General features: G+C 35.6%; 3 protein-coding genes across 6 annotated transcripts; 2 read left to right on the top strand and 1 right to left on the bottom strand.

Annotated features, from left to right (window-relative positions):
• Positions 1-5,479: 5,479 nt before the first annotated feature.
• Positions 5,480-11,764, top strand: LOC132188864 (sugar transporter ERD6-like 4). Of its 3 annotated transcripts, XM_088517279.1 has the most exons (19): positions 5,480-5,828; positions 5,949-6,291; positions 6,396-6,458; positions 6,578-6,667; positions 7,161-7,220; positions 7,299-7,364; positions 7,444-7,509; positions 7,714-7,789; positions 8,338-8,402; positions 8,499-8,591; positions 10,016-10,096; positions 10,184-10,268; positions 10,393-10,439; positions 10,524-10,586; positions 10,687-10,746; positions 10,854-10,919; positions 10,995-11,054; positions 11,171-11,285; positions 11,382-11,764. In XM_088517279.1, the coding sequence occupies exons 2-19, from the start codon at positions 6,034-6,036 to the stop codon at positions 11,513-11,515; spliced, it is 1,548 nt and encodes a 515-aa protein (XP_088373405.1). In that variant the 5' UTR covers positions 5,480-5,828; positions 5,949-6,033; the 3' UTR covers positions 11,516-11,764. The 3 variants fall into 3 exon arrangements, with proteins under 3 accessions (XP_088373405.1, XP_059459411.2, XP_059459412.2); XM_059603428.2 differs by lacking the exon at positions 7,444-7,509 and having other exon boundaries at positions 5,480-6,291; XM_059603429.2 differs by lacking the exon at positions 6,578-6,667 and having other exon boundaries at positions 5,480-6,291.
• A 2,909-nt stretch (positions 11,765-14,673) lies between these two features.
• On the top strand, positions 14,674-20,311 carry LOC132188863 (sugar transporter ERD6-like 6). 2 transcript variants are annotated; one of them, XM_059603425.2, is made up of 18 exons: positions 14,678-15,127; positions 15,232-15,294; positions 15,372-15,461; positions 16,157-16,216; positions 16,295-16,360; positions 16,670-16,735; positions 16,957-17,032; positions 17,640-17,704; positions 17,805-17,897; positions 18,512-18,592; positions 18,685-18,769; positions 18,894-18,940; positions 19,025-19,087; positions 19,173-19,232; positions 19,348-19,413; positions 19,498-19,557; positions 19,677-19,791; positions 19,890-20,311. In XM_059603425.2, the coding sequence occupies exons 1-18, from the start codon at positions 14,870-14,872 to the stop codon at positions 20,021-20,023; spliced, it is 1,548 nt and encodes a 515-aa protein (XP_059459408.2). In that variant the 5' UTR covers positions 14,678-14,869; the 3' UTR covers positions 20,024-20,311. The 2 variants fall into 2 exon arrangements, 1 of the variants encoding a protein (XP_059459408.2); XR_009440928.2 differs by lacking the exon at positions 19,890-20,311 and having other exon boundaries at positions 14,674-15,127; positions 19,173-19,240; positions 19,677-19,707.
• A 643-nt stretch (positions 20,312-20,954) lies between these two features.
• On the bottom strand, positions 20,955-22,125 carry LOC132187162 (DNA glycosylase superfamily protein). The gene has a single exon (XM_059601364.2). It carries the CDS (start codon positions 22,044-22,046, stop codon positions 21,093-21,095), a length of 954 nt encoding a protein of 317 aa, XP_059457347.2. The 5' UTR covers positions 22,047-22,125; the 3' UTR covers positions 20,955-21,092.
• Between the last annotated feature and the right edge of the window lie 868 nt (positions 22,126-22,993).

Genomic DNA, 22,993 nt, shown 5'->3' on the forward strand with positions numbered 1-22,993 from the left:
GTAAGGGGGAGGAGCCGACAACGTTGGGGAATTGGAAGGAGGTGAATGAGTCATAGAGAGACCCTACAGAGAGAGTGGGAACTTATTGGTTCAATGATGATAAGGGTATTTGTGGTCTATTAGAATATCTCCCCAACGACCCTTCCAGCAACATCATCTTGAGTCTATACACCACCTCCTTGGAATTGTTCTGTACTCGTACTATTTCAACTATTCTCTAAATGGCAGAAGTAAATACTACCTTTCAACAATATAAAGTAAGAAACACAAATTCCCATTCAGTAAAAGAACATACCATAGAAGAAACACATGCAAATATCATATTATTTACGATAGGGATGCTCAAGATTTTCTAGAATAAATTCACAGTGGATTTTACTTATTGTGTCACAGTCAATGCGGTGTATTAGGCTTACCATCCACCAACGACGATTTGACTGCTACCCCTTCGGCTCCCATACTAAAGCTACCCGCCTTTCCTCACGCCAAAGTCTCCCATAGGAAGAACATCCGCCCTGCGCAGCGAGAACATTTGCACCGACCAAGCCCCAATTCCCTTAACTAACATGAGCTTCGTGAGCAGAGACTCATCGTTCCTTTCTAGAATCGAGGAGTCCGATAAAACCCACTCTTGTTGTAACACATAGGTTTCATACTAGGAAGATGATAAATAACTCATATAGAGTGGGTGGTTTATAAACATAGTCATAAGTGTTAAATCCCATGTTGCCTAATTAGTAAGTGAAATTTGGATTTATAATGAATTCTAAGAAAGTTTTAAATTAACTAGTTCTTTTGGAGTAATAGTGCAGATGTGACTAGCGCTTTTTCCTTAGCTGGGTTGAGAGCGAGCACACCGTTGGAATCAAATCATACAATTCAAACCTTGAATGAATATGGCCCATTCAAAAGCCTAAGCCCATTCTATACAAATTTCAGACATCCAAGTGGATTTTTATCACTTATAAATTGTAATTAGAAGCTAAATGGTGAAGTATAGCCCATTCTGAAAACCTAAAGCCCAAAAGGCCTTGTTTGGTAATGCGCATGTATAGTGGATTTTTGGTACGGAGATGATTGATGTAATATAAAATAGATAAATTTTTTTTTATAAAAAATGAAAATTTTTTGTTTTGTAGTAGGTTTTTTTTTTTTTTTTTAATAATAATAAAAAATAAGAATGTTAGAAATTAAATTTTTTAAAAAAAATTTGAAATTTTTAAAGTCTTTTTGCCAAACAAGGCCTAAAGTCCGGTCCTAAAAAAAACCCAAACTGATCAAACATTGAAACTAAGTGAGATTGAGAAAAAATTAGGCCCAAACGACTACGGCAAAGGCACATGCTCTTTAAAAATGACAGGCCCAAAGTCCATTAATTGTGGCCGACTCTCTCACCCCTAATTCTACAAATGTTAGTCAAAGTGGGTAGCTGAATAAAAAGCTTTTTTATATATAATTTTTGCCACATGATTAGCGAGAATATTATACAAACTAATTGCTGAGAAAAAGAAAAAACACTAATAAAACGATTTTGAATGAGAACCGATTGAATCACGTTTGAGTGGACATCGTCACATCATTTTCGCTGGAGACAGTGTGAGTAGTTGTTGGATGATCACACCCACTTTCTCTTGTCACGGGCCTAAAAGACCACAGGAATCCTTTGTTTTGTGACGTTGAATTAACGCATGTTTCCTTAAGTAAAAACAAATTACACGTGAATTCAACATGTTGCACATGGTTATCAATCAATCTTTGCTGGCCCCCCATTCCCAACTACCCTAAAATCAAGCATAGCCATCGTCATAGATTTTACTTTTTAGATCTCATAGAAGAATCAAAGCTTTATGCACATGCAATTAACCAACCATAATTAATAGGTATATAATATGTATACCAATTCTTCCTTGTATACCTGCTAGCCTGTTGGAGGGGCATATGGGATCCATACTAGTATAAAACAAATTAGATGTTTTTAAGAGAGCTAGCTTTTTTTTTTTTAAGATGAAAAATGTAGTGATAAATTAGTTGAGTGTAATATTACGCACACTAGCGTAAGTGCACAATGCCTTATATTGGTGTGAACAGTAATAAAAAAAATATCAAAACAGTAACTTTTGATTACTGTTCACACCAACATGAGGTTCTGTACACACTCGTTGTCGTGCGTAATATCACCCCTCTAAATAGTTTGATAGTGTCAAAAAAATGTACATTGGTGTGTAATATCACCGCTCTAAATAGTGTGTTACTATCGGGGAATGTAAGTACTTGCAAAGGATTCTATGGTCTGAGCTCTGAAAAAGAAAAGAAAAGCGAAAGGGAGTCGAAGAGTGAGAGAGTATGCGTGGAATTTGAGAATGGAGCCAACGTCGATGTGTAAAATAATAAAATAATAATAATAAAAAATCACGGCCGGCGTGCTTCACTGTCGAAGCACGCCGGGCGTGCTCTATATCTTTACCCAATGATTTATAGTAATTAGGATGAAACTGAAGAGGTGTGTAGTGTGTTACGTACACGCGAAGTCTGCGGTGAGACAGTGAATGGGCCACTCCATGCCGACAAGGGGAAAGCTTCACAACCAACCTTTCACCTTTGCGATGGGACTCCCTTTGAATAAAAATAAATAAATAAATAAAACCTATAGTGATGGGACTAATAGTTCACCACTGCGGCGGCTCAAAATGTTTTTTAAATGGTCAGAATATATATTTGGACGTAAGTTCGAATTTTAGTAATAAATAATTTATATATATATATATATATATATATATATATATCTATGCCTGATTAATATTAGTCGCTTTAAATTTTCATTGATGCCCTAATATAATTGGTCTCTTAGTTTACCCTTTTTTTGTATTAAACAAAAAAAAAAAAAAAAACCCTTAGTTATGGAATGATAGTACTAAAAGTCTCCACCGGAAACATAAGAATTAGAAAAAGGAGTGGCTTGATCGTCTATATTAGAGTATATTTGAATGACCTTAAAGTTAGAAATTTGATGAAGATTAAATTAGCCTAACTTTATGGATTTAATTATGATTTGATCACCCTAAATTAGGAAATTTAATTAAAATTACATATATGTGTAAGCTTTATAAATATAGCATTATGTATTGTAAACATATCAAACAATAAGAGCATAATAGGCTTTATATGTGGATATAAGTCGTTGACTGAACCACGTAAAATATTTTGTCTATTTTATTATTTTGCGATTTATTTATGTTTCTATTTTATTGTGAATTTTTTTTAGTCTATGATATGCTATAAGAGAGAGAAATCTTAGGTATACTACTATTTTTACATGTTTAATTATGATCCTTCTACATGCGCAAAAAAAAAAAAAAAAAAAATGATCCATCTGTCAATAGTGTGTAGCATTTCTCAAAAATTAAAATAAAAAATAAAAAATAAAAAAAAGCTCAAATAGGTCATTTAGCTCCAAAAGTTTCTAAAAATAAAATACTTTATGAGACTACTCCCTCATCTCATTGCCTTAGTATCAATCCTTAATAATAAAAAATTAAAAAAAAAAAATTGCATTCTCGTACTTTATTTATAAGTAATAAACTATATAACAGTTATATAGTTGATATGATTTAACAATAAATCAACATTTTTTTACAAGTACTATTTTAAGAATTAATTTTCACTACTACATATAATTTCAATTATACGTCAATCGCATAATAATGATAGTATCGTGGAAATGTAGCCTGACCTTGTTTCTCTGTAGCCCCCACAGAAGACTTGATGAAACCCTAGTCCCCACCTCTTACAGCCTGGAAATGGAGCCCGACCTAGGATGAAAACCTACTTCCCACTGGCCCACCGACTGGGGCCCAACCATTGATGAAATTCTAGTTCCACCTCCTACCGGCTCAACTTTTTGGTCCTATTTTAGCCCGCTTTGAAGCAACTATTTGAACAATAATAGAAATTAAATATCTATATACGAGGCATAAATGAAGAAAATTTGCATGCATAGCCCGACAAAAGAAAAATGCGTGAGTGAGACACATTACAAATTTACAAGTATTGTCCCATTGTAGGTCAGACCAACGGATATGACGAACGGTCCACGGATACACCAGAACTTCTACTTCTACAACATACAAATTTAAACTACTCTTTTTTTTTTTTTTTTTTTTTGACATAAAATTATAAACATGGCAACGACTACTCTTAAAGACTTAAACATATCCCATAATAAGAAATTATAAACATGGCAACGAGTACTCTTAAAAGACTTAAACATATCCCATAATAAGAAATTATAAACATGGCAAAGACTTATGTTATTTAGTTTGTGTTTGTTAAATATATAACGGTAAAGTTCACGTACCTCCTTTAAACTACTAAAACATTGTTAAAGTCTATTAAATGTTAGCAAAATGATAAAAATGCTCATATAGATTTTTCAATAAGACAAAAATACTCTTATAAATTCGAAAAAAATAAAAAATAAAAAATATTTTTTTTTGAAGGGAAAATTTAAATTAAAAAACGATTTTTTTTAATTAAAAAAAACAATTTTTTTAAACGGAAATTTTTTTTTTTGAAAAAAAAAAAGTTCTAAAAACGGGATTTTTTTTTTTTTTAAATGAAACTTTTTAATTTTTTTAAACAAGAATTTTTTTAAAAAAATATATATAAAAATTGAATTTTTTAATTATTTTCTTATAAAAACATTTTTTTAAAAAAAAAATTTGGCCACCCATTGGGAGGGACATTGACAATGTTTTGATAGTTTGTGGGAAACATTGTCACAATTAAAAGTTCGGAGGGACATTGTCAATTGGGTGATAGTTTGAGGGGGTATATAGACTTTCCCCTATTTTTTTCTTATATAGTAATGTGAATTGATATGAAAAAAAAGTAAAAATGTTGGGTTGGAGAATATGCCTATCCCTAAGGATTTGACATTTTTCCAGTCACCCTATTTGGCCGTTTGGGGTTTGCTCCGTAAAAATGTTCAACTTTTCAATCATAGTTTAAGCACATGCAGCTAATTATCCAATTTGTCATAGGCACTAGGTAGGTGACTCTTGCTAAATATATTGTGTGCAAGTTCTGTCAATATTATATAGTTTTTTCCTTTTGTTTTATTATGGGTCTCTCAATATTTGGATAGGTATGTCTTTCACATACATATGCTGCTCAAATTAATCCCAATTCGTGCGAAGAGGAGTAGCCAAGAAGGGGGAGACTGGGGAGAAGATTAGGTGTTCGGGGAGTGTAGGGATTTACTAGAAGTGGTTGAGATGGCCGCCATAATAATTTGTACATGTGGTCATCACTACAGTCTACAATGATACGGAAGGTGACATGATGATGCAGCTCAATTATGGACAAAACTTATTCATAGGGCTAACAAGAGAGGGGCCCACTTAAGGACTGTGGGCATTATTTCTTTCCACAAACGACTTTCAATATCTCAATTCATGATTCACCCAAAAGCTCAGAAAAAAATAGTAATAATAATAAATTGTTATTCATCACCACTGACGTTCCACCTGGATCGAGATTTACTACAATTGGCTGTCAGAATTTGAAAGGGATCGGCAGGTCGTTCCACCTGGATCGAGATTTACTATAATTGGCTGTCAGACTTTGAAAGGGATCGGCAGGTCAACCTGCCGAACCGGATCAAGTCCAACAACCTGCTCTGTTTACTTGAATTTCTATAAAATTCTGACAGCCTATACATATTGTTATTAGATGAGAAGGGGAGTACTTGAATTTGGATGTGGTGGGAGTGGAGGGGAACTGATTGGGGAGAAAATGGGGTCGTTGGGAGTCTAAGGCTGCCATTAAAGGTAAGCATCAAGACAAAGATGCAGTTTCAGTTGCAACCCCCTTTCAAAGCCCCTGCCCCCACACATAATTTTACAGCTCAAGTAGTGGGTGGTCCTTGATTGATCTACTTCCTTTCTCAGAGACATTTCAACAAACAAGCACAGCCGCTCAGGGACGAATCCGAGGACTGTCGTCACTCCACGGATTTTGCGTAGAAAGGTGGCAATGAGTTTCAGGGACGAATCCGAGGACCTCAAGAAGCCTCTCCTGCATTCAGGGAGCTGGTATAAAATGGGCTCAAGGCAGTCCAGCATCGTGGACTCGAGGCAGTCCAGCACCATAGGCTCGAGGGAGTCCAGCACCACAGGCTCGAGGCAGTCCAGCATCACGAGCCCCACGGCCCAGGTCGCTCGCGATGGCTACATCTCCGTCATGCTCAGCGTCCTCATCGTCGCCATGGGCCCCATTCAATTCGGCTTCACCGTAACACCACCGTTTCCTATTCATCTCAATCACCATTTCCATTCACAAAAACCATTTTGCTCACTCAAATTTCTTTTTGTTTCTTTGATTTTTCAAATTTACAGTGTGGGTATACGTCCCCTACGCAAGCTGACATGATCGAGGACTTGGACCTTTCACTCTCAGAGGTCTGAATTTTGATTCTGATTGTTGTACTATATTTGTTTTCTCAATCTTTAATATTGTACGTGTTTATATATATCTTTAATTTTGTACTTCTTATTAACGCTACTTGTCTGGAAGACAGTTCTCTCTATTTGGGTCCATAGTAAACGTCGGTGCAATGGTTGGGGCAATTTCGAGTGGCCACATTGCGGATTACTTCGGGCGCAAAGGGGTATAATGGGTTTCAGTCAATTTTTCTTCTCTTGGGTTCACCTTGCACTTTATGGAGGAAAATAAATAAATAAATAAATCAGCATCTGATTATTTGCAACATTTCTTTTGAGGAAAATTGCAAAATTAGTCTACGTATTTTACCTGATTTACAATTAGCTCTATGTGGCATCAAAATGAACTCAGAGGTTTCTGAGGTGTGCTGAAAAAATAATTTACTCCCTATAATCATATTTTGTCAACTAACTTAACAGATTCTGTTAATATATAATACTGACTGAAATAAGACATGTGTTATAATTTTATCGATTTTGACTTGTCACACTATTGGAATCTACTAATTTAATAGATGAAATTTGATACTAAATAGAACTGATTATAAATCAAGTAAATCACGATGACTGGTTTTGCAGTCTTCCCTTCGTTTTGGGTGATTGGAGAATGTTCCAACCATGAATACCTAATTAATGTTGCTTTGTTTTGCTGAATTGCAGTCACTTGTGGTCGCTGGAATTCCTAATATACTTGGATGGCTCGCAATATCGTTTGCTAGTGTGAGTGGGCACAGATAATTTGATGCTCTTCTATGTAATTGCATTATTTGTAAATTTTAGTTTATGATGCTCTTGTAGGACACCACATTTTTATACATGGGAAGGTTGTTGGAAGGATTTGGCGTTGGTATAATATCTTACACGGTAACATTGAAGCACCTCATTTCTTTTATGTCAATCAGGCATCAAATGGCTTTAATTTGTATATGATTTTTAAGTTTAGGTACCGATATATATAGCTGAGATTTCGCCTCAAAACATGAGGGGAAGCCTCGGGTCTGTCAACCAGGTTCGTTGTCTAGTCTTTCTTCTTAATTAATTCGGAAATCAACTAATGAATCTGGATCAAAAGTTGGAAAGATTCTTCCTGTAACTTTTTTTTCTTTCATCAATTAGGAAAAAAAATAAAAACTGTCATCCTTAGCACTTTTGTTACTAGCATCCTTATTTATTTAATGATATAACAAAGTAAATCAATTTGGTTTTTGTATAGCTCTCAGTGACAATTGGAGTATTGTTTGCTTATCTTCTGGGGATGTTTGTCAGCTGGAGAGTGCTTGCAATTATAGGTAAATTGTTGGCATTTCCACAATCAACTGTTATTTGGCCAACAAGATTATTAAGCTCCCCAACTTTAATCGCTCTTACAATCACCTTCCTAATATTAAAAAAAATAATAAATTTAGTGTATTCAATTTTTAAATGTTTGCAATATCACCATTCTCGTTAGGATTTGGGTTAAATCAAACAGTAAATGGGTAAAATAACTTCTATACTCTTGTAAAATTTATAAAATTACAAAATTACCTTTATATATATATATATATATTTGAAAATTTTCGAGGCTTCTTTTGTTAAATCCTAATGGACAAGTGATATTATTACAAACTTTTTACCGTTAAATACACTAAATTAAGAGTTTTGAACTTTAAATTGGTGATCGCAAAAAGGATGAAAATTTAAGGAGGATAAATTGAAGTTTTCCCAAATTATTTTATAACCCTTGAATACTTGAACAAACTTGAAAGATGTATTTTCAAGATTGAGTGCACATAAAGTAGTTCACTCAAAATGGACTACGTAGATCAACTGAGGGATCATCTACACATTATTGCAGGAATTTTGCCATGTGCTGTATTGATACCTGGCTTGCTTTTCATACCAGAATCTCCTCGATGGCTGGTAAGAAATTCGCATATCATATATATATATCGTATTGTATTGATTGGATTTTGATTTTCTCTTTTCTTTTATTTCTTTGGGGGTGGGGGGTGTTAGGCCAAAATGGAGAGGACAGAAGATTTTGAATCCTCATTGCAAGTGTTAAGGGGTTTCGGTACAGACATTTCAATTGAAGCGAATGAAATCAAGGTATTGAATGTTCTACCAGTCAATTTCTTGCACTTCAATCAAATTCATATCATCCAGAAACTTATAGTGAACCAAGTTAATTGTGCACTTTTTTTTCTTCTTCTTCTTTTTAAAGAAAATAATAGGGAAAAATTCACATTTAACCCTTAAGTTTTTATCCAATTCGAATTTAGTCATTAAGTTTTCAATTTCAATAATAAAGTTCTTAGGTTTTGTTCATGTTTTAAATTAAGATTAGGATGATGAAGAAGATTGTTTTTGTTTATGTGGTTACGTCCTTTCTTTTCTTTTCTTCTTTATTTATTTATTTATTTATTTTTTATGGATGACTTGACATTTAATGATATAACATTGATATTATGTGCTGATATGGATGCTTACGTGTCAACTGAAACACCCCTGACATATGACACCATTAATTTGGACGAAGAAGTGCAGAATGACCTATTTAATATTGGACAGAGTTTCCAACTCAGTCTATAAAAATGACATGTGTCATTTGAACATATGAGATGCACATGTTTTTTAATAATAGGGACAAAGTTGGAATAAATAATATTAAAAACTCATGTGCATCTCACATGTTATTAAAAAAATAAACACATGTCATTTTTATAGGGATTAAATACTAAATACCCCCGGGTTTCATTGCTTTATTTTTTTTCCTCTTAGGGTTTGATTTTTATCACAGACCAATCAAATGTTGATACGTGACACTTACTTAAAATTTTTTTTATTGTTTTTTAAATTTTTTAAAAAAATAAATAAAAAAATTGGGGGTGGCCTTGGGCCCTTGGCCACCCCCATCTGGCCGGATGGGGGTGGCTCGACCACCCCCAGTGGGTACTGGGGATGGTTTCGGCCACCCCCTAGGCTCCTAGGGGGTGGCCGAAACCATCCCCAGTACCCACAAGCCACCCCCTTGGGAGCAAGGGGGTGGCCGAGCCACCCCAATTTTTTTTTTTTTTTTTAAATACTTTTTTTTTTTTATATTTAAAAAAAAATTAAGTAAGTGCCATGTGTCAACATTTTATTGGTCCACGTGAATTTTCGTTAAGTCAACTGACAGAAGGACTAGTTTGGTCTATTATCAAAACCACCCTGTGATAAAAATTAAACCCTAAGGAGGAAAAAATAAAGTAATGAAACCCCAGGGAAGTATTTAGAATTTAACCCTTTTTATAGATTGGGAGGAAAACTCTGTTGTTTATTATTTGGGCAAAACCTAAGGACCATATTATTGAAATTAGAGACACATGGACTAAATTTAAATCAAATAAAAATCTAAGGGCTAAATATGATTTTTCTCAGCCAAAAAAAAAAAAAAGGTCTGCATCAAAAAGTTCTGGATTATAAGTTGCACTACATTATTTGACTGTTTTCTTAACATTAACGCCATTTTATTATTGACGTAATTTTGACAGACTTCGGTAGCATTAGCAAGCAAAAAAAGTACAATAACATTTTCAGATCTCCGGAGAAAGAGATATTGGTTTCCTTTAACGGTACAATGGTTTTGAAATTTCAGATTTTCTATATCCTGTGAATTTTTGTCTCCTTCTGATAGCTAGGTTGCTACCATATGGTTGCAGATAGGGATTGGATTACTTATTCTCCGGCAATTCACCGGTATCAATGGTGTTTTATTCTATTCAAGTAACATCTTTGAGAGTGCAGGTTAGACCAACATCGATCTCTTTGGGCTTTCAACTATTTTCTATATTAGTAGATCAATGGTAGAAATCAAATCATAATCATGCCTACAATATTTGATTAATTAGTTCCCCATGAATATGAGCAGGGGTATCATCAAGTAACCTTGCAACTTTTATACTTGGTGTTATTCAGGTAAAAGTTGCCCTGATACATACAATGTTGTGCTGCTTAATTCACGTAGATATCACAACATCTTATCAGTGTTATTTTCAACAGGTTATTGCTACAGGAGTCTCTACTTGGTTGGCAGACAGAGCTGGGCGCAGGCTGCTTCTTATTGTGCGTCGATAGAACCCCCTTTTTTTCTTTTTCTTTTTTTGTCTTAAAATGTTTATTTGTGGACATACATATTGAAGAAAATCTGAAATCACTCGTGTAGATATCATCGTCTGGAATGACTCTTAGCCTCATCCTTGTTGCAGTTGCTTTTTATCTAGAGGTAGGTAATATTTTATTTAATTAGTATAATAAATGTAAAATCTTCTCATTTGATCGAGTCTTAATTAATGCTTTCACTTCCATCTTGTTCTCATTCACCTTTACCAGGGCGTTGTATCAGAGGATTCTAGTATATATACCATGTTTGGTATACTGTCAGTCGTGGGGCTTGTGGTATGCTTTCTCGTATACATTTGTTGTGTGTATGTTTTATTTGATTTTTTAAGTCCTGACCAATTTTCCATACAGTTGCTAGTGATTACATTCTCCATGGGAATTGGATCTCTTCCTTGGGTTATAATGTCAGAGGTATATATATGCAATATTACCTGTATTCTTTCTTTCCCTCGATGTCTGGGAATTGGATCTCTTCTTTGGGTTATAATGAGTTTTTTTTTTTTGCACACAAAATTGGACATTTTCAGATACTTCCGGCGAATATTAAGGTCCTTGCTGGCAGCATAGCAACAATGGCAAATTGGCTGACAACCTGGGTGGTCACATTGACTGCAAACTTACTCTTGAGTTGGAGCAGCGGAGGTATATATACATCTACTTCTGTGCGTGTGTTTTCCGGCATGCATATATCTGTCATGGTGACTCTTAACTCATATAGTTCCGTCATTTTTGCAATAGGTACCTTCACAATTTACGCCACAGTCTCTGCTTTTACTCTTGTCTTCGTGGCACTTTGGGTTCCTGAAACAAAAGGCAAAACTCTGGAAGAGATGCAGCGGTCAAGCATGTATTTATCTGGGCACAGTATCTGAAGTCAATATCATGCAGGAGGAAGCAATGGCACAAATCGGGTCCATAATTACTCTATAGCCATTAGCCTGCCTCTCAATTTTGTATAGGGTGTGTTTGTGGTCTTTCCACCGCAATTTATTAAATTATGTTGAGAGAGTCCATAAATGATCGTTGCCCTAAGGTTTACTCCGAGTGTATTTATTATTTAAGTATGCATTGTATTCCAATGCAGACTTTGATAGAGTGAAATTTTGAAAGAGTTTTTTTTTTTTTTTTTTTCTTTCTCTTTTAACTTCTTTCTTTTTTGGGAGGTGATGGGTTGGGGAGGTGATTTGGGGCAAAAACTCGTAATAGGATAGTGCGACGAAGCGCGTGTAGATTGATTTCGCGGCATTGGCCGCGAGTTGCTGGTAGAGGATGCTTTTTGCGAGAGCTAAGAATGGTGGGCATTGAGACTCAAAAGCCGGAGGCCGATATGAGTCTATTAGGGCGGTGAGGAGTGGATCGGAGCTGCGTAAATGGATAAGTGCAGCGTCAATTTCGCCTTCAAATGTTAGTGGCTTCACGGCTGTGGGGAAAATGATAGCGGGCTAAGATGGGTTTGCTTTGTTGGGTTTAGAGGAGGAGTCTGCATTGAAGACCTCTGGCTTCAGGAGTTTTCGGATTTTCCGGGGAGGGAATGGGATTTTGGAGGAGGATGAGGGATTTTGGATCTGGGTTTTCTTTGGCTTAACCATTGTGCAGAGCTGGTTGTTAATTAGGGTAGAGTAACCAGAAATTGGGAAATGTTTATAGGGGTGGATGATCATGACCACAAAACCTTACTATATATATCTCACGGTCACCCAATGGAAATGAAAATACTTCTCGGTTTGAAAAACTCATTGACTTGTTTTACAAGGCAGTCGCCTGGTTTTTTTCTTTCTTTTTTATATTCAATATGTAAGAGGGGAAAAGGGAGACCGGAAGGAGGTAGTCGCGCCTCGCGTGGGTTGAAACTTGAATCCGAAATGAGCCAAATAGATAGATCGAGTAATGCTATAAGTTTTTTTAGAGTTACCTTAAATGTGATGAGGCTTTTAAAATCATCAATAGATTCAAAGTCAATAAATCATATCTAAAATTCAAGTGTAATTTTAAAAGTCACATCACATTTATAGTAACTTTAAAAAAACTCTAGAAAGACTTATAAAATTATTCAAATATATTTTATGGTTGGATAACAAATTAACAATTTTTTTTTTTTTTGATAAATGTATAGCTAATTAAATAATAACACGTGTCCGATTCATTTAGTCACCACAAAAATAACAGTGTAGCTTTAACACTAGGGCAAATTAAACCCGCACAAATAGTTTTTTCCTTTTGTTTTATGGGCCTCTCAATATTTGGATAGGTATATGTCTTTGATATGCTGCTCAAATTAATCCCAATACGTGCGACGAGCAGTAGCTAAGAAGGGGGAGACTGGGGAGAAGGTTAGGTGGTCGGGGAGTCTACGGATTTATTACAAGTGGTTGAGGCTCGAGGCTCGAGGCAATCAAAAATGACAGAACGAACAGATTGAGATGGCGGGTGTAATAATTTGTACATGTGGGCATCACTACAATAATGATACGGAAGGTGACATGATGGTGCAGGTCAATTTTATCTGACACAAACTTGGCCGCTTTAGAAAGCTTGTTCATAGGGCTAACAATAGTCATCAACAAATGAGGCCCACGACCTGTTGGCATTTGCTCTTTCCCCAAACGACTTTCAATATCTCATTCATGACCCAAAAGCTTAAAAAAAAAAAAAAAAAAAAAAAAAAGGGTAAAATTCATTTAATTTCCTTAAATTATTACTTCAATAATAATTTATTCCTCAAACTATTAATTGCGATAATTTATCTCTCAAACTATTAAAACAATAACAATGTACCTCAAATTTTAACAAAATGACGAAATTATCCTTATTAAAATAAAAACAAAAATACTAAAATTTATTTTTTTTTTTCAAAATTTTAAGATTATTTTTGTCTTATTGAAAATTCTAAAAACGTAATTTCGTTATTTTGCTAGCATTGGAAAATATATTGTCATTGTTTTAATAGTTTGGAGGTAAATTATCATAATTGATAATTTAGAGAGTAAATTATTATTTGAGTGATAATTTAAGAGAATTAAGTGAAATTTATCCAAAATATATATATATATATATATATATTCCACCTGGATCGAGATATACTACAATTGGGAGTAATGATAGATTGCACGCCTGGCGTGCATCAACAGTGATGCACGCCAGGCACAAAATTTTATTTTTTTATTATTTTATTATTATTTAAAAAAAAAAAAAAAAAAAAAATTGAACTGGCGTGCGTGGCACGCCCACTCACGCCGCGTGCATTGTATCATTACTCCTACAATTGGCTGTCAGAATTTGAAAGGGTTCGGCAGGTTCAATCAAGTCCAACAACCTGCTCTGTTTACTTGAATTTCTATAAAATTCTGACGACCTATAGGCTATACATACTGTTATTAGATGAGATGGGGAATACTTGAATTTGGATGTGGAGGGAGTGGAGTGGACTGATTGGGGAGAAAATTGGGTTGTTGGGAGTGTAAAGCTGCCTCATTAAAGGTAAGCGCATCAAGACATAGTGGCTCTGTTTGCGAACGGAACGGGTCAGCACTGTTTTAGCAACAGTGCTGGCACTGTATAATCAGGATTTCAGACAAAAAAAAATACACACATTTTAAAAATAATCCTTATCTTATTCACTTGCCAACCAACCGATAATTACAACTGATTTTTTTTTTTTTTAATATAAAAAAAAAAGAACTGGAGAAATATTAAAAAAAGAAAAAAGAAAAAAAAAGGAGAATATCGGGGGGTTCCAGCCACCCCTTGGCCAAAGTGGGGTGGCCGGACCACCCCATTTTTGGCCACGGGGGTGGCTGGAGCCACCCCTGGCCGATCTGGGGTTTTTTTTTATATTAAAAAAAAAAAAAATCAGTTGTAATTATCGGTTGGTTGGCAAGTGAATAAGATAAGGATTATTTTTGAAATGTGTGTTTTTTTTTTTTTTTTTTTTTTTTTGTCTGAATTCTTGATTACACAGTGCCAGCACTGTAGCTGGAACAGTACCGTTCCAGCTACAGTGCTGGCCCGTTCCGTTCGCAAACAGAGCCAGTAGTACTTGATAAGCCTCATGCAGTTTGTGCTGCAACCTCCTTTCAAAGCCCCTGCCACCACACATAATTTTACAGCGCAAGTAGTGGATGGTCCTTGATTGTTCTACTTCCTTTCTCTGAGACATTTCAACAAACAAGTACAGCCGCTCAGGGACGAACCCGAGGACTCTCTGGATTTTGCGTAGAAAGGTGGCAATGAGTTTCAGGGACGAATCCGAGGACCACAAGAAGCCGCTCCTGCATTCGGGGAGCTGGTATAAACTGGGCTCAAGGCAGTCCAGCATCATGGACTCGAGGCAGTCCAGCACCATAGGCTCGAGGCAGTCCAGCACCATAGGCTCGAGGCAGTCCAGCATCACGAGCCCCACGGCCCAGGTCGCTCGCGACGGCTACATCTCCGTCATGCTCAGCGTCCTCATCGTCGCCATGGGCCCCTTTCAATTCGGCTACACCGTAAAACCACCGTTTCCTATTCATCTCAATCACCATTTCCATTCACAAAAACCATTTTGCTCACTCAAATTTCTTTTTGTTTCTTTGATTTTTCAAATTTACAGACTGCGTATACGTCCCCTACGCAAGCTGACATGATCGAGGACTTGGACCTTTCACTCTCAGAGGTGTGAATTTTGATTCTGATTGTGTTCTCAATCTTTAATTTTGTAATTTTTATTGACGCTACTTGTTTGGAAAACAGTTCTCTCTATTTGGGTCCATAGTAAACGTCGGAGCTATGGTTGGGGCAATTTCGAGTGGCCACATTGCGGATTACTTCGGGCGCAAAGGGGTATGTATAATGGGTTTCCTTCAATTTTTCTTCTTTTGGGTTCATCTTGCACTTTATGGAGGGAAAAAAATAAATAAATAAATAAGAAGCAGCATTTGATTATTTGCAACATTTCTTTAGGGGGGAAATTGCAAAATTAGTCTACATAGTTTTCCTGATTTACGATTAGTTCTATGTGGTACTAAAATGAACTCAGAGGTTTGTGAGGTGTGCCAAAAAACAATTTACTCCATACAGTTATATTTTGTCAACTAACTTAACAGATTTCGTTAATATACAAAACAGACTTAAATAGGACATATGCCATAATTTTATCAGTTTTGACTTGTCACATTATCGGAATTTGCTAATTTAATAGATGAAATTTGATGCTAAATGGAACTAATTGTAAATCAAGGAAATCACGATAACTAGTTTTACAGTATTCCCTTTGTTTTGGGAAACGGATCCTCTCCATTTTAAATTCTCTTCATTTCTTTCGGTTAGTGTATTTAGAATGGTAATGTTGTCCAAAAATTTTAACCTCAAAAAAATTTGGACAATTTTACCCTTCTAAATACACTATCAGGAAGAAATGAAAATAATTTGAAATGGAGGTGATCATGGAGATGATCATTTTCCTTTGTTTTGCGTGATCGGAGAATGTTCCAACTATGAATACCTAATTAATGTTGCTTTGTTTTGCTGAATTGCAGTCACTTGTGGTCGCTGGAATTCCTAATATAATTGGATGGCTCGCAATATCGTTTGCTAGTGTGAGTGGGCACAGATGATTTGATGCTCTTCTTTGTAATTGCATTATTTGTAAATTTTAGTTTATGATGCTCTTGTAGGACACCACATTTTTATACATGGGAAGGTTGTTGGGAGGATTTGGCGTTGGTATAATATCTTACACGGTAACATTGAAGCACCTCATTTCTTTTAAGACAAAAATTAGTTGGAGGAAATATCTTTCAACTCATTTAAAATAGTGTTAAGTGTCTATAAACATTTAAAAGGCACATTAAATTTAGTCTAAGTTAGTAAACTGCTATTAATGACGTTAATAATTTAATGTGTCTCTTAAATGTTTATCGACACTTGACACTATTTTAAATAGATTGAATGATATTTCCTCCAAACTAGTTTAGAGAAAATTTCTATCATTTCTTTTATGTCAATCAAGCATCAAATGACATTAATTTGTATATGATTTTTAAGTTTAGGTACCGATATATATAGCTGAGATTTCGCCTCAAAACATGAGGGGAACCCTTGGGTCCGTCAACCAGGTTTGTTGTCTAGTCCTCCCTTCTTAGTTAACTCAAAAATCAATTAATGAATCTCTCATTCTCTCTTCTATATGGATTAAGAGTCGGAAAATTCTTCTTGGAACTTTTTTCCTCTCATCAATTTGGAAAAAAAAAACTCGGTCATCGTTAGCACTTTTGTTACTATTATATATCCTTATTTAATGATATAATAAAGTAAATCAATTTTTGTTTTTGTATAGCTCTCAGTGACAATTGGATCATTGTTTGCTTATTTTTTGGGGATGTTTGTCAGCTGGAGACTGCTTGCAATTATAGGTAAGCCCTTAGGATGCCAAATTGTTGGCATTTCCACAATTGAAAGAGACGTATCAATTGTTATTTGGCCAACAAGATTATTAACCCCCCAACTTTAATCAATCTTACAGTCACCCTCCTTAAGTTTTTTTTTTATTCTTTTTAAAAAAAAAAAAAAAAAAAAAAAAAACAATTTTATGTATCCAATTTTTAAAAGTTTGCAATATCAACTTCCCCGTTAGTATTTGAGTTAAATTAGACGGTAAATGGGTGAAATAGCCTCTATACTCTTGTAAAATTGATAAAATTACAAAATTACCTTCTTCTTTTTTTAGAAAAAAAAAATAAAAATAAATAAATAAGTATTTTGAAAATTTTCAAGGCTTCTTTTATTAAATCCTAATAGATGAGTGACATTACAAACTTTTTACCGTTAGATACACTAAATTTAGAGTTTATGAACTTTAAGAGCAGGTGATTGCAAAAAAGATAAAAGTTTCCGAAGGTTAAATGAAGGAATACTTGAACAAGCTTGAAAAATGTATTTTCAAGATTGAGTGCACATAAAGCAGTACACCCAAAATGGACTACGTAGATCAACTGAGGGATCATTTACACATTATTGCAGGAATTTTGCCATGTGCATTATTGATACCTGGCTTGCTTTTCATACCAGAATCTCCTCGATGGCTGGTAAGAAATTCGCATATCATATATATATATATATCGTATTGTATTGATTGGATTTTGATTTTCTCTTTTCTTTTATTTCTTTGGGGGTGGGGGGTGTTAGGCCAAAATGGGGAGGACAGAAGATTTTGAATCCTCATTGCAAGTGTTACGGGGTTTCGGTACAGACATTTCAATTGAAGCGAGTGAAATCAAGGTATTGATTGTTCTACCAGTCAATTTCTTGCACTTCAATCAAATTCATATCATCCAGAAACTTATAGTGAACCAAGTTGTGCACTTTTTTTTTCTTCTTCTTCTTCTATTTTAAGAAAATAATAAGGAAAAATTCACATTTAGCCCTTAAGTTTTCATCTGATTTGAATTTAGTCATTAAGTTTTCAATTTTAATAATAAAGTTCTTTGGTTTAGGTTTTGTTCATGTTTTAAATTAAGATTAGGATGATGAAGAAGATGATTTTTGTTTATGTAGTTGGGTCTTTTTTTTCTTTTTTTTTTCTATGGATGACTTGGGCATTGATATTAGGTGCTGATATGCACGCTTACGTGTCAATTAAAACACATGTGACATATAACACCGTTAATTTTGACAAAGAAGTGCAGAAGGACCATATTATTGAAATTAGAAACTCAAGGATTAAATTCAAATCAGATAAAAATTGAAGGGCTAAATATGATTTTTCTCAAAAGAAAAAGAAGAAGAAGAGGAGGCCTGCACCATAAGGTTCTGGATGATAAGTTGCACGACTACATTATTTTGACTGTTTTCTTAACATTATCATCATTTTATTATTGATGTAATTTTGACAGACTACTGTAGCATTAGCAAGCAAAAGAAGTACAATAACATTTTCAGATCTCCAGAGAAAGAGATATTGGTTTCCTTTAACGGTACAGTGGTTTTGAAATTTCACATTTTCTATTCCCTAGCCTGTGAATTTTTGTCCCCTTCTGATAGCTAGGTTGCTACCATATGCTTGCAGATAGGGATTGGATTACTTATTCTCCGGCAATTCACCGGTATCAATGGTGTCTTATTCTATGCAAGTAGCATCTTAGAAAGTGCAGGTTAGCCCAACTTCGATCTCTTTGGGCTTTCAACTCTTTTCTATATTAGTAGACCAATGGTAGAAATCAAATCATAATCATGCGTACAATATTTGATTAATTAGTTTCCCATGAATATGAGCAGGGGTATCAGCAAGTAACTTTGCAACTTTTATACTTGGTCTTGTTCAGGTAAAAGTTTCCCTGATACATACAATTTTGTGCTGCTTAATTCATGTAGATATCACAACTTCTTATCAGTGTTATTTTCAACAGGTTATTTCTACAGGAGTCTCTACTTGGTTGGCAGACAGAGCTGGGCGTAGGCTGCTTCTTATTGTGCGTCGACAAAACCCTTTTTTTTCTCTTAAAATGTGGACTTAATTACATATAAATTGAACAAAATCTGAAATCACTCGTGTAGATATCATCGTCTGGAATGACTCTTAGCCTCATCCTTGTGGCAGTTATTTTTTATCTAGAGGTACGTAGGTAATATTTTATTTTAGTACGTACGTATAATAATGTAAAATCTTCTCATTTGATCGAGTCTTAATCAACACTTTCTCTTCCATCTTGTTCTCATTCACCTTTACCAGGGCCTCGTATCAGAGGATTCTAGTTTATACACCATGTTTGGTATACTGTCAGTCGTGGGGCTTGTGGTATGCTTTCTTTCTCGTATACATTTTGTTGTGTGGTGTGTGTAGTTTGAACTCTTGTTTTAATTTAATTGATTTTCCTTACAGTTGTTAGTGATTACATTCGCTCTGGGAATTGGATCTCTTCCTTGGGTTATAATGTCAGAGGTATATATGCAATAATATTTACCTGTATTCTTTCCCTCCATGTCTAGGAATTGGATCTCTTCCTTGGGTTATAATTAATGAGTTTGTATTCTTTTTGCACACAAATTGGACATTTTCAGATTTTTCCGGCGGATATTAAGGTCCTTGCTGGCAGCATAGCAATAATGGCAAATTGGCTGACAACCTGGGTGGTCACATTGACTGCAAACTTACTCTTGAGTTGGAGCAGCGTTGGTATATACATCTACCTCTGTGCGTGTGTTTTCCGGCATCCATATATCTGTCATGGGGACTCTTTTAACTCATATAGTTCCGTCATTTTTGCAAAATAGGTACCTTCACGATTTACGCAACGGTCTCTGCTTTTACTCTAGTCTTCGTAGCACTTTGGGTTCCTGAAACTAAAGGCAAAACTCTGGAAGAGATGCAGCGGTCAAGCATGTATTTATCTGGGCACAGTATCTGAAGTGATCAATATCATGCTCATGCAGAAGGAAGCAATTCCACAAATCGTGTCCATAATTACTCTATAGCCATTAGCCTGCCTCTCAATTATCAATTATGGATAGGGTGTGTTTGTGGTCTTTCCATCACAATTTATTAAATTTTGTTGAGTGAGTCCATAAATCATCGTTGCCCCTAAGGTTTAGTCCGAGTGTGCGTGATTATCATTTAAGCATGCATTTTATTCCAATGCAGACTTTGATATAGGGAAATTTTGAAAAAGTTAATTTTTTATCCCCTCTTCTCTCTCTTTCTATGCGTTTTCTCTATCTTATTTATCTCTCCTCTTTTAACTTCTTCCTTTTTTGGAAGGTGATGGGTTGGGGAGGTGGTTTGGGGTTAAAACTCATAATAGGGTAGACAAAAAGGACAAGTGTTGCACTATCTAGGTCGGAGTGGCCTAGGAGGCAGTAGAACTATCGTCTTGATCAGAATAGTGGGTCACATTGGAGGCATGATCGGCCAAGTCCATGAGACCTTCGCAGTGTGATGTGCAGATCTTGCAACTTGTGTTTAAAAGTTGGATTCGGGTGATGTTAAAGCATAAATATAACATTATATAAGTCAACTCTAATTCAGTACATTTAATTAAACAGATTAAACTAAGAATATGGTCGAATAATATCCTTATTTTGCATTTGCACTTTGCGGAGAGCGAATTTTAGTATTTATGCATCCGTATTTTGCATAATCCCCGTAACCGCACACGTGCGGGCGGGTTTTTTGTAGTAACCGCATGTGACATTCGCTTTGCATTTTGGACTCTTTTTTTTTTTTTTTTCAACTACGAACTTAATTATTTATGTGGCCTTTTTAAAAAAAAAAAAAAAACTTTTTTAGATAGGCTTAATCCAATTTTTGAACTAAAATATTCTTGTAAATTGTAATATGAAAATACTAATTAAATTGTAAATACTACCTTCCAACAAAATATGAAGTAAGAAACACAAATTCCCCATTCAGTAAAAGAACATACCATAGAAGAAAGACATGGAAATGCCATATTGTTATGATAGGGATGCTGAATAAATTCACGGTAGATTAGGCTTACCATCCACCAACGGTGCTGATGCTGATGCTGATGCTACAGTAGACGTAGGTGTGATTGTGACTCCTTTGGCTTCCATAAACCTCCACATATACCACGACCCAACAGACCTATAAGGCTTCCACTTCTCACAAATCTCCTCCATCTCCAAAGGCCGTGGCAATTCCTTTAGCCCATACAATTGCTGCACGCCTTTCCTCACGCCAAGGTCTCCCACCGGTAGAACATCCGGCCTGCGCAGCGAGAACATCATGAACATGTGCACCGACCAAACCCCTATTCCCTTAACCAACGTCAGCTTCGTGAGCAGGGACTCATCGCTCATTTCGAGAATCGAGGAGTCCGATAAAACCCCACTCTTGTACTTGTCTGCCAAGTCGTGGAGGTAACTCGCCTTCCGACCGGAGACTCCGACTTTCCGGAGCTGCTCTGGGTTAAGAGCGAGCACGCTGTCGGGGACTACATCGGCCTCGCCGCCGCAGAGCGCGACGAAGCGCGTGTAGATTGATTTCGCGGCGTTGGCCGCGAGTTGCTGGTAGAGGATGCTTTTTGCGAGGGCTAAGAATGGTGGGCATTGAGACTCGAAAGCCGGAAGCCGATACGAGTCTATAAGGGTGGTGAGGAGTGGATCGGAGCTGCGTAAATGGGTAAGAGCAGCGTCAATTTCGCCTTCAAATGTTAGTGGCTTCACGGCTGTGGGGAAAACGATAGCGGGCTGAGATGGGTTTGATTTGCTGGGTTTAGAGGAGGAGTCTGTATTGGGGACCTCTGGCTTCAGGGGTTTTCGGATTTTGCGGGGAGGGAATGGGATTTTGGAGGAGGATGATGGATTTTGGATCTGGGTTTTCTTATGCTTAACCATTGTACAGAGCTGGTCGTTAATTAGGGTAGAGTAACCGGAAATTGGGAAATGTTTATAGGGGTGGGTGGTTATCATGACCCCAAAATCTTATTTTATATATATCTCACGGCCTGCCATTCGTCTTCTCGGTTTGAAAAACTCATTGGCTTGCTTTGCAAGATAGTCGCTGGTTTTTTTTTTTTTTTTTTTTTTTAAGGGTTAAATACTTCTTACCCATTGGATTTTTCAACTTTATTTTTTTATCTGTAGTTTCATTTTTATCACAGAAGATCCATGTGGTTTTGATAAATGACAAAATTAGTTTATCCGTTAGTTGACCGTTATGACTAACACGTGGACCAATCAGACGTCGACACGTGGCACATATTTAATTTAAAAGAAAAAAATTAAAAAAAAAATGTTTTTTTTTTAAAAAAAAAGTATTTGAAAAAAAATTGGGGGTGGCTTTTTTTTTTTAAATACATTTTTTAAATTTTTTAAAAAAAATTAAATATGTGCCACGTGTCGACGTCTGATTGGTCCACACGTCAGTCCTAACGGTCAACTAACAGATGGACTAATTTGGTCACTTATCAAAACCACAGAGATCTTCTGTGATAAAAATAAAACCACAAAGAAAAAAAAATAAAATTAAAAAACCCTAAGGAGGTATTGAGTGTTTAACCTTTTTTTTTTTTTTTTTTAATTCAATATGTGAGAGGGGAAAAGGGAAGAAGGTTGTTGCGTGGATTGAATCCGAATAACAATTCAAATAGATTACGTGGTTGGATAAATGTATTGCACTAATTAAATAATAACATGTGTCCGATTCATTTAGTCACCACAAAAATAACATTGTAGCCTTGAAACTTGGGCAAATTAAACCTGCCCACATCAAGACAAAAGCGTAAGTAAAAATTGTCAGCTCTTCATCGTTGGATTCCCTTTCCCTCAGGACTTAAATTCTCTCTATTTTTAAATGAAATGTAGAATATCAATTTAGTTAAGCTTCTTAAAACATTTTAAGAAGCTTGATGGGTGGC

Source organism: Corylus avellana, chromosome 6 (genome assembly GCF_965113065.1).
Source record: "Corylus avellana chromosome 6, dhCorAvel1.hap1.2, whole genome shotgun sequence".
Lineage (NCBI taxonomy): Eukaryota > Viridiplantae > Streptophyta > Magnoliopsida > Fagales > Betulaceae > Corylus > Corylus avellana.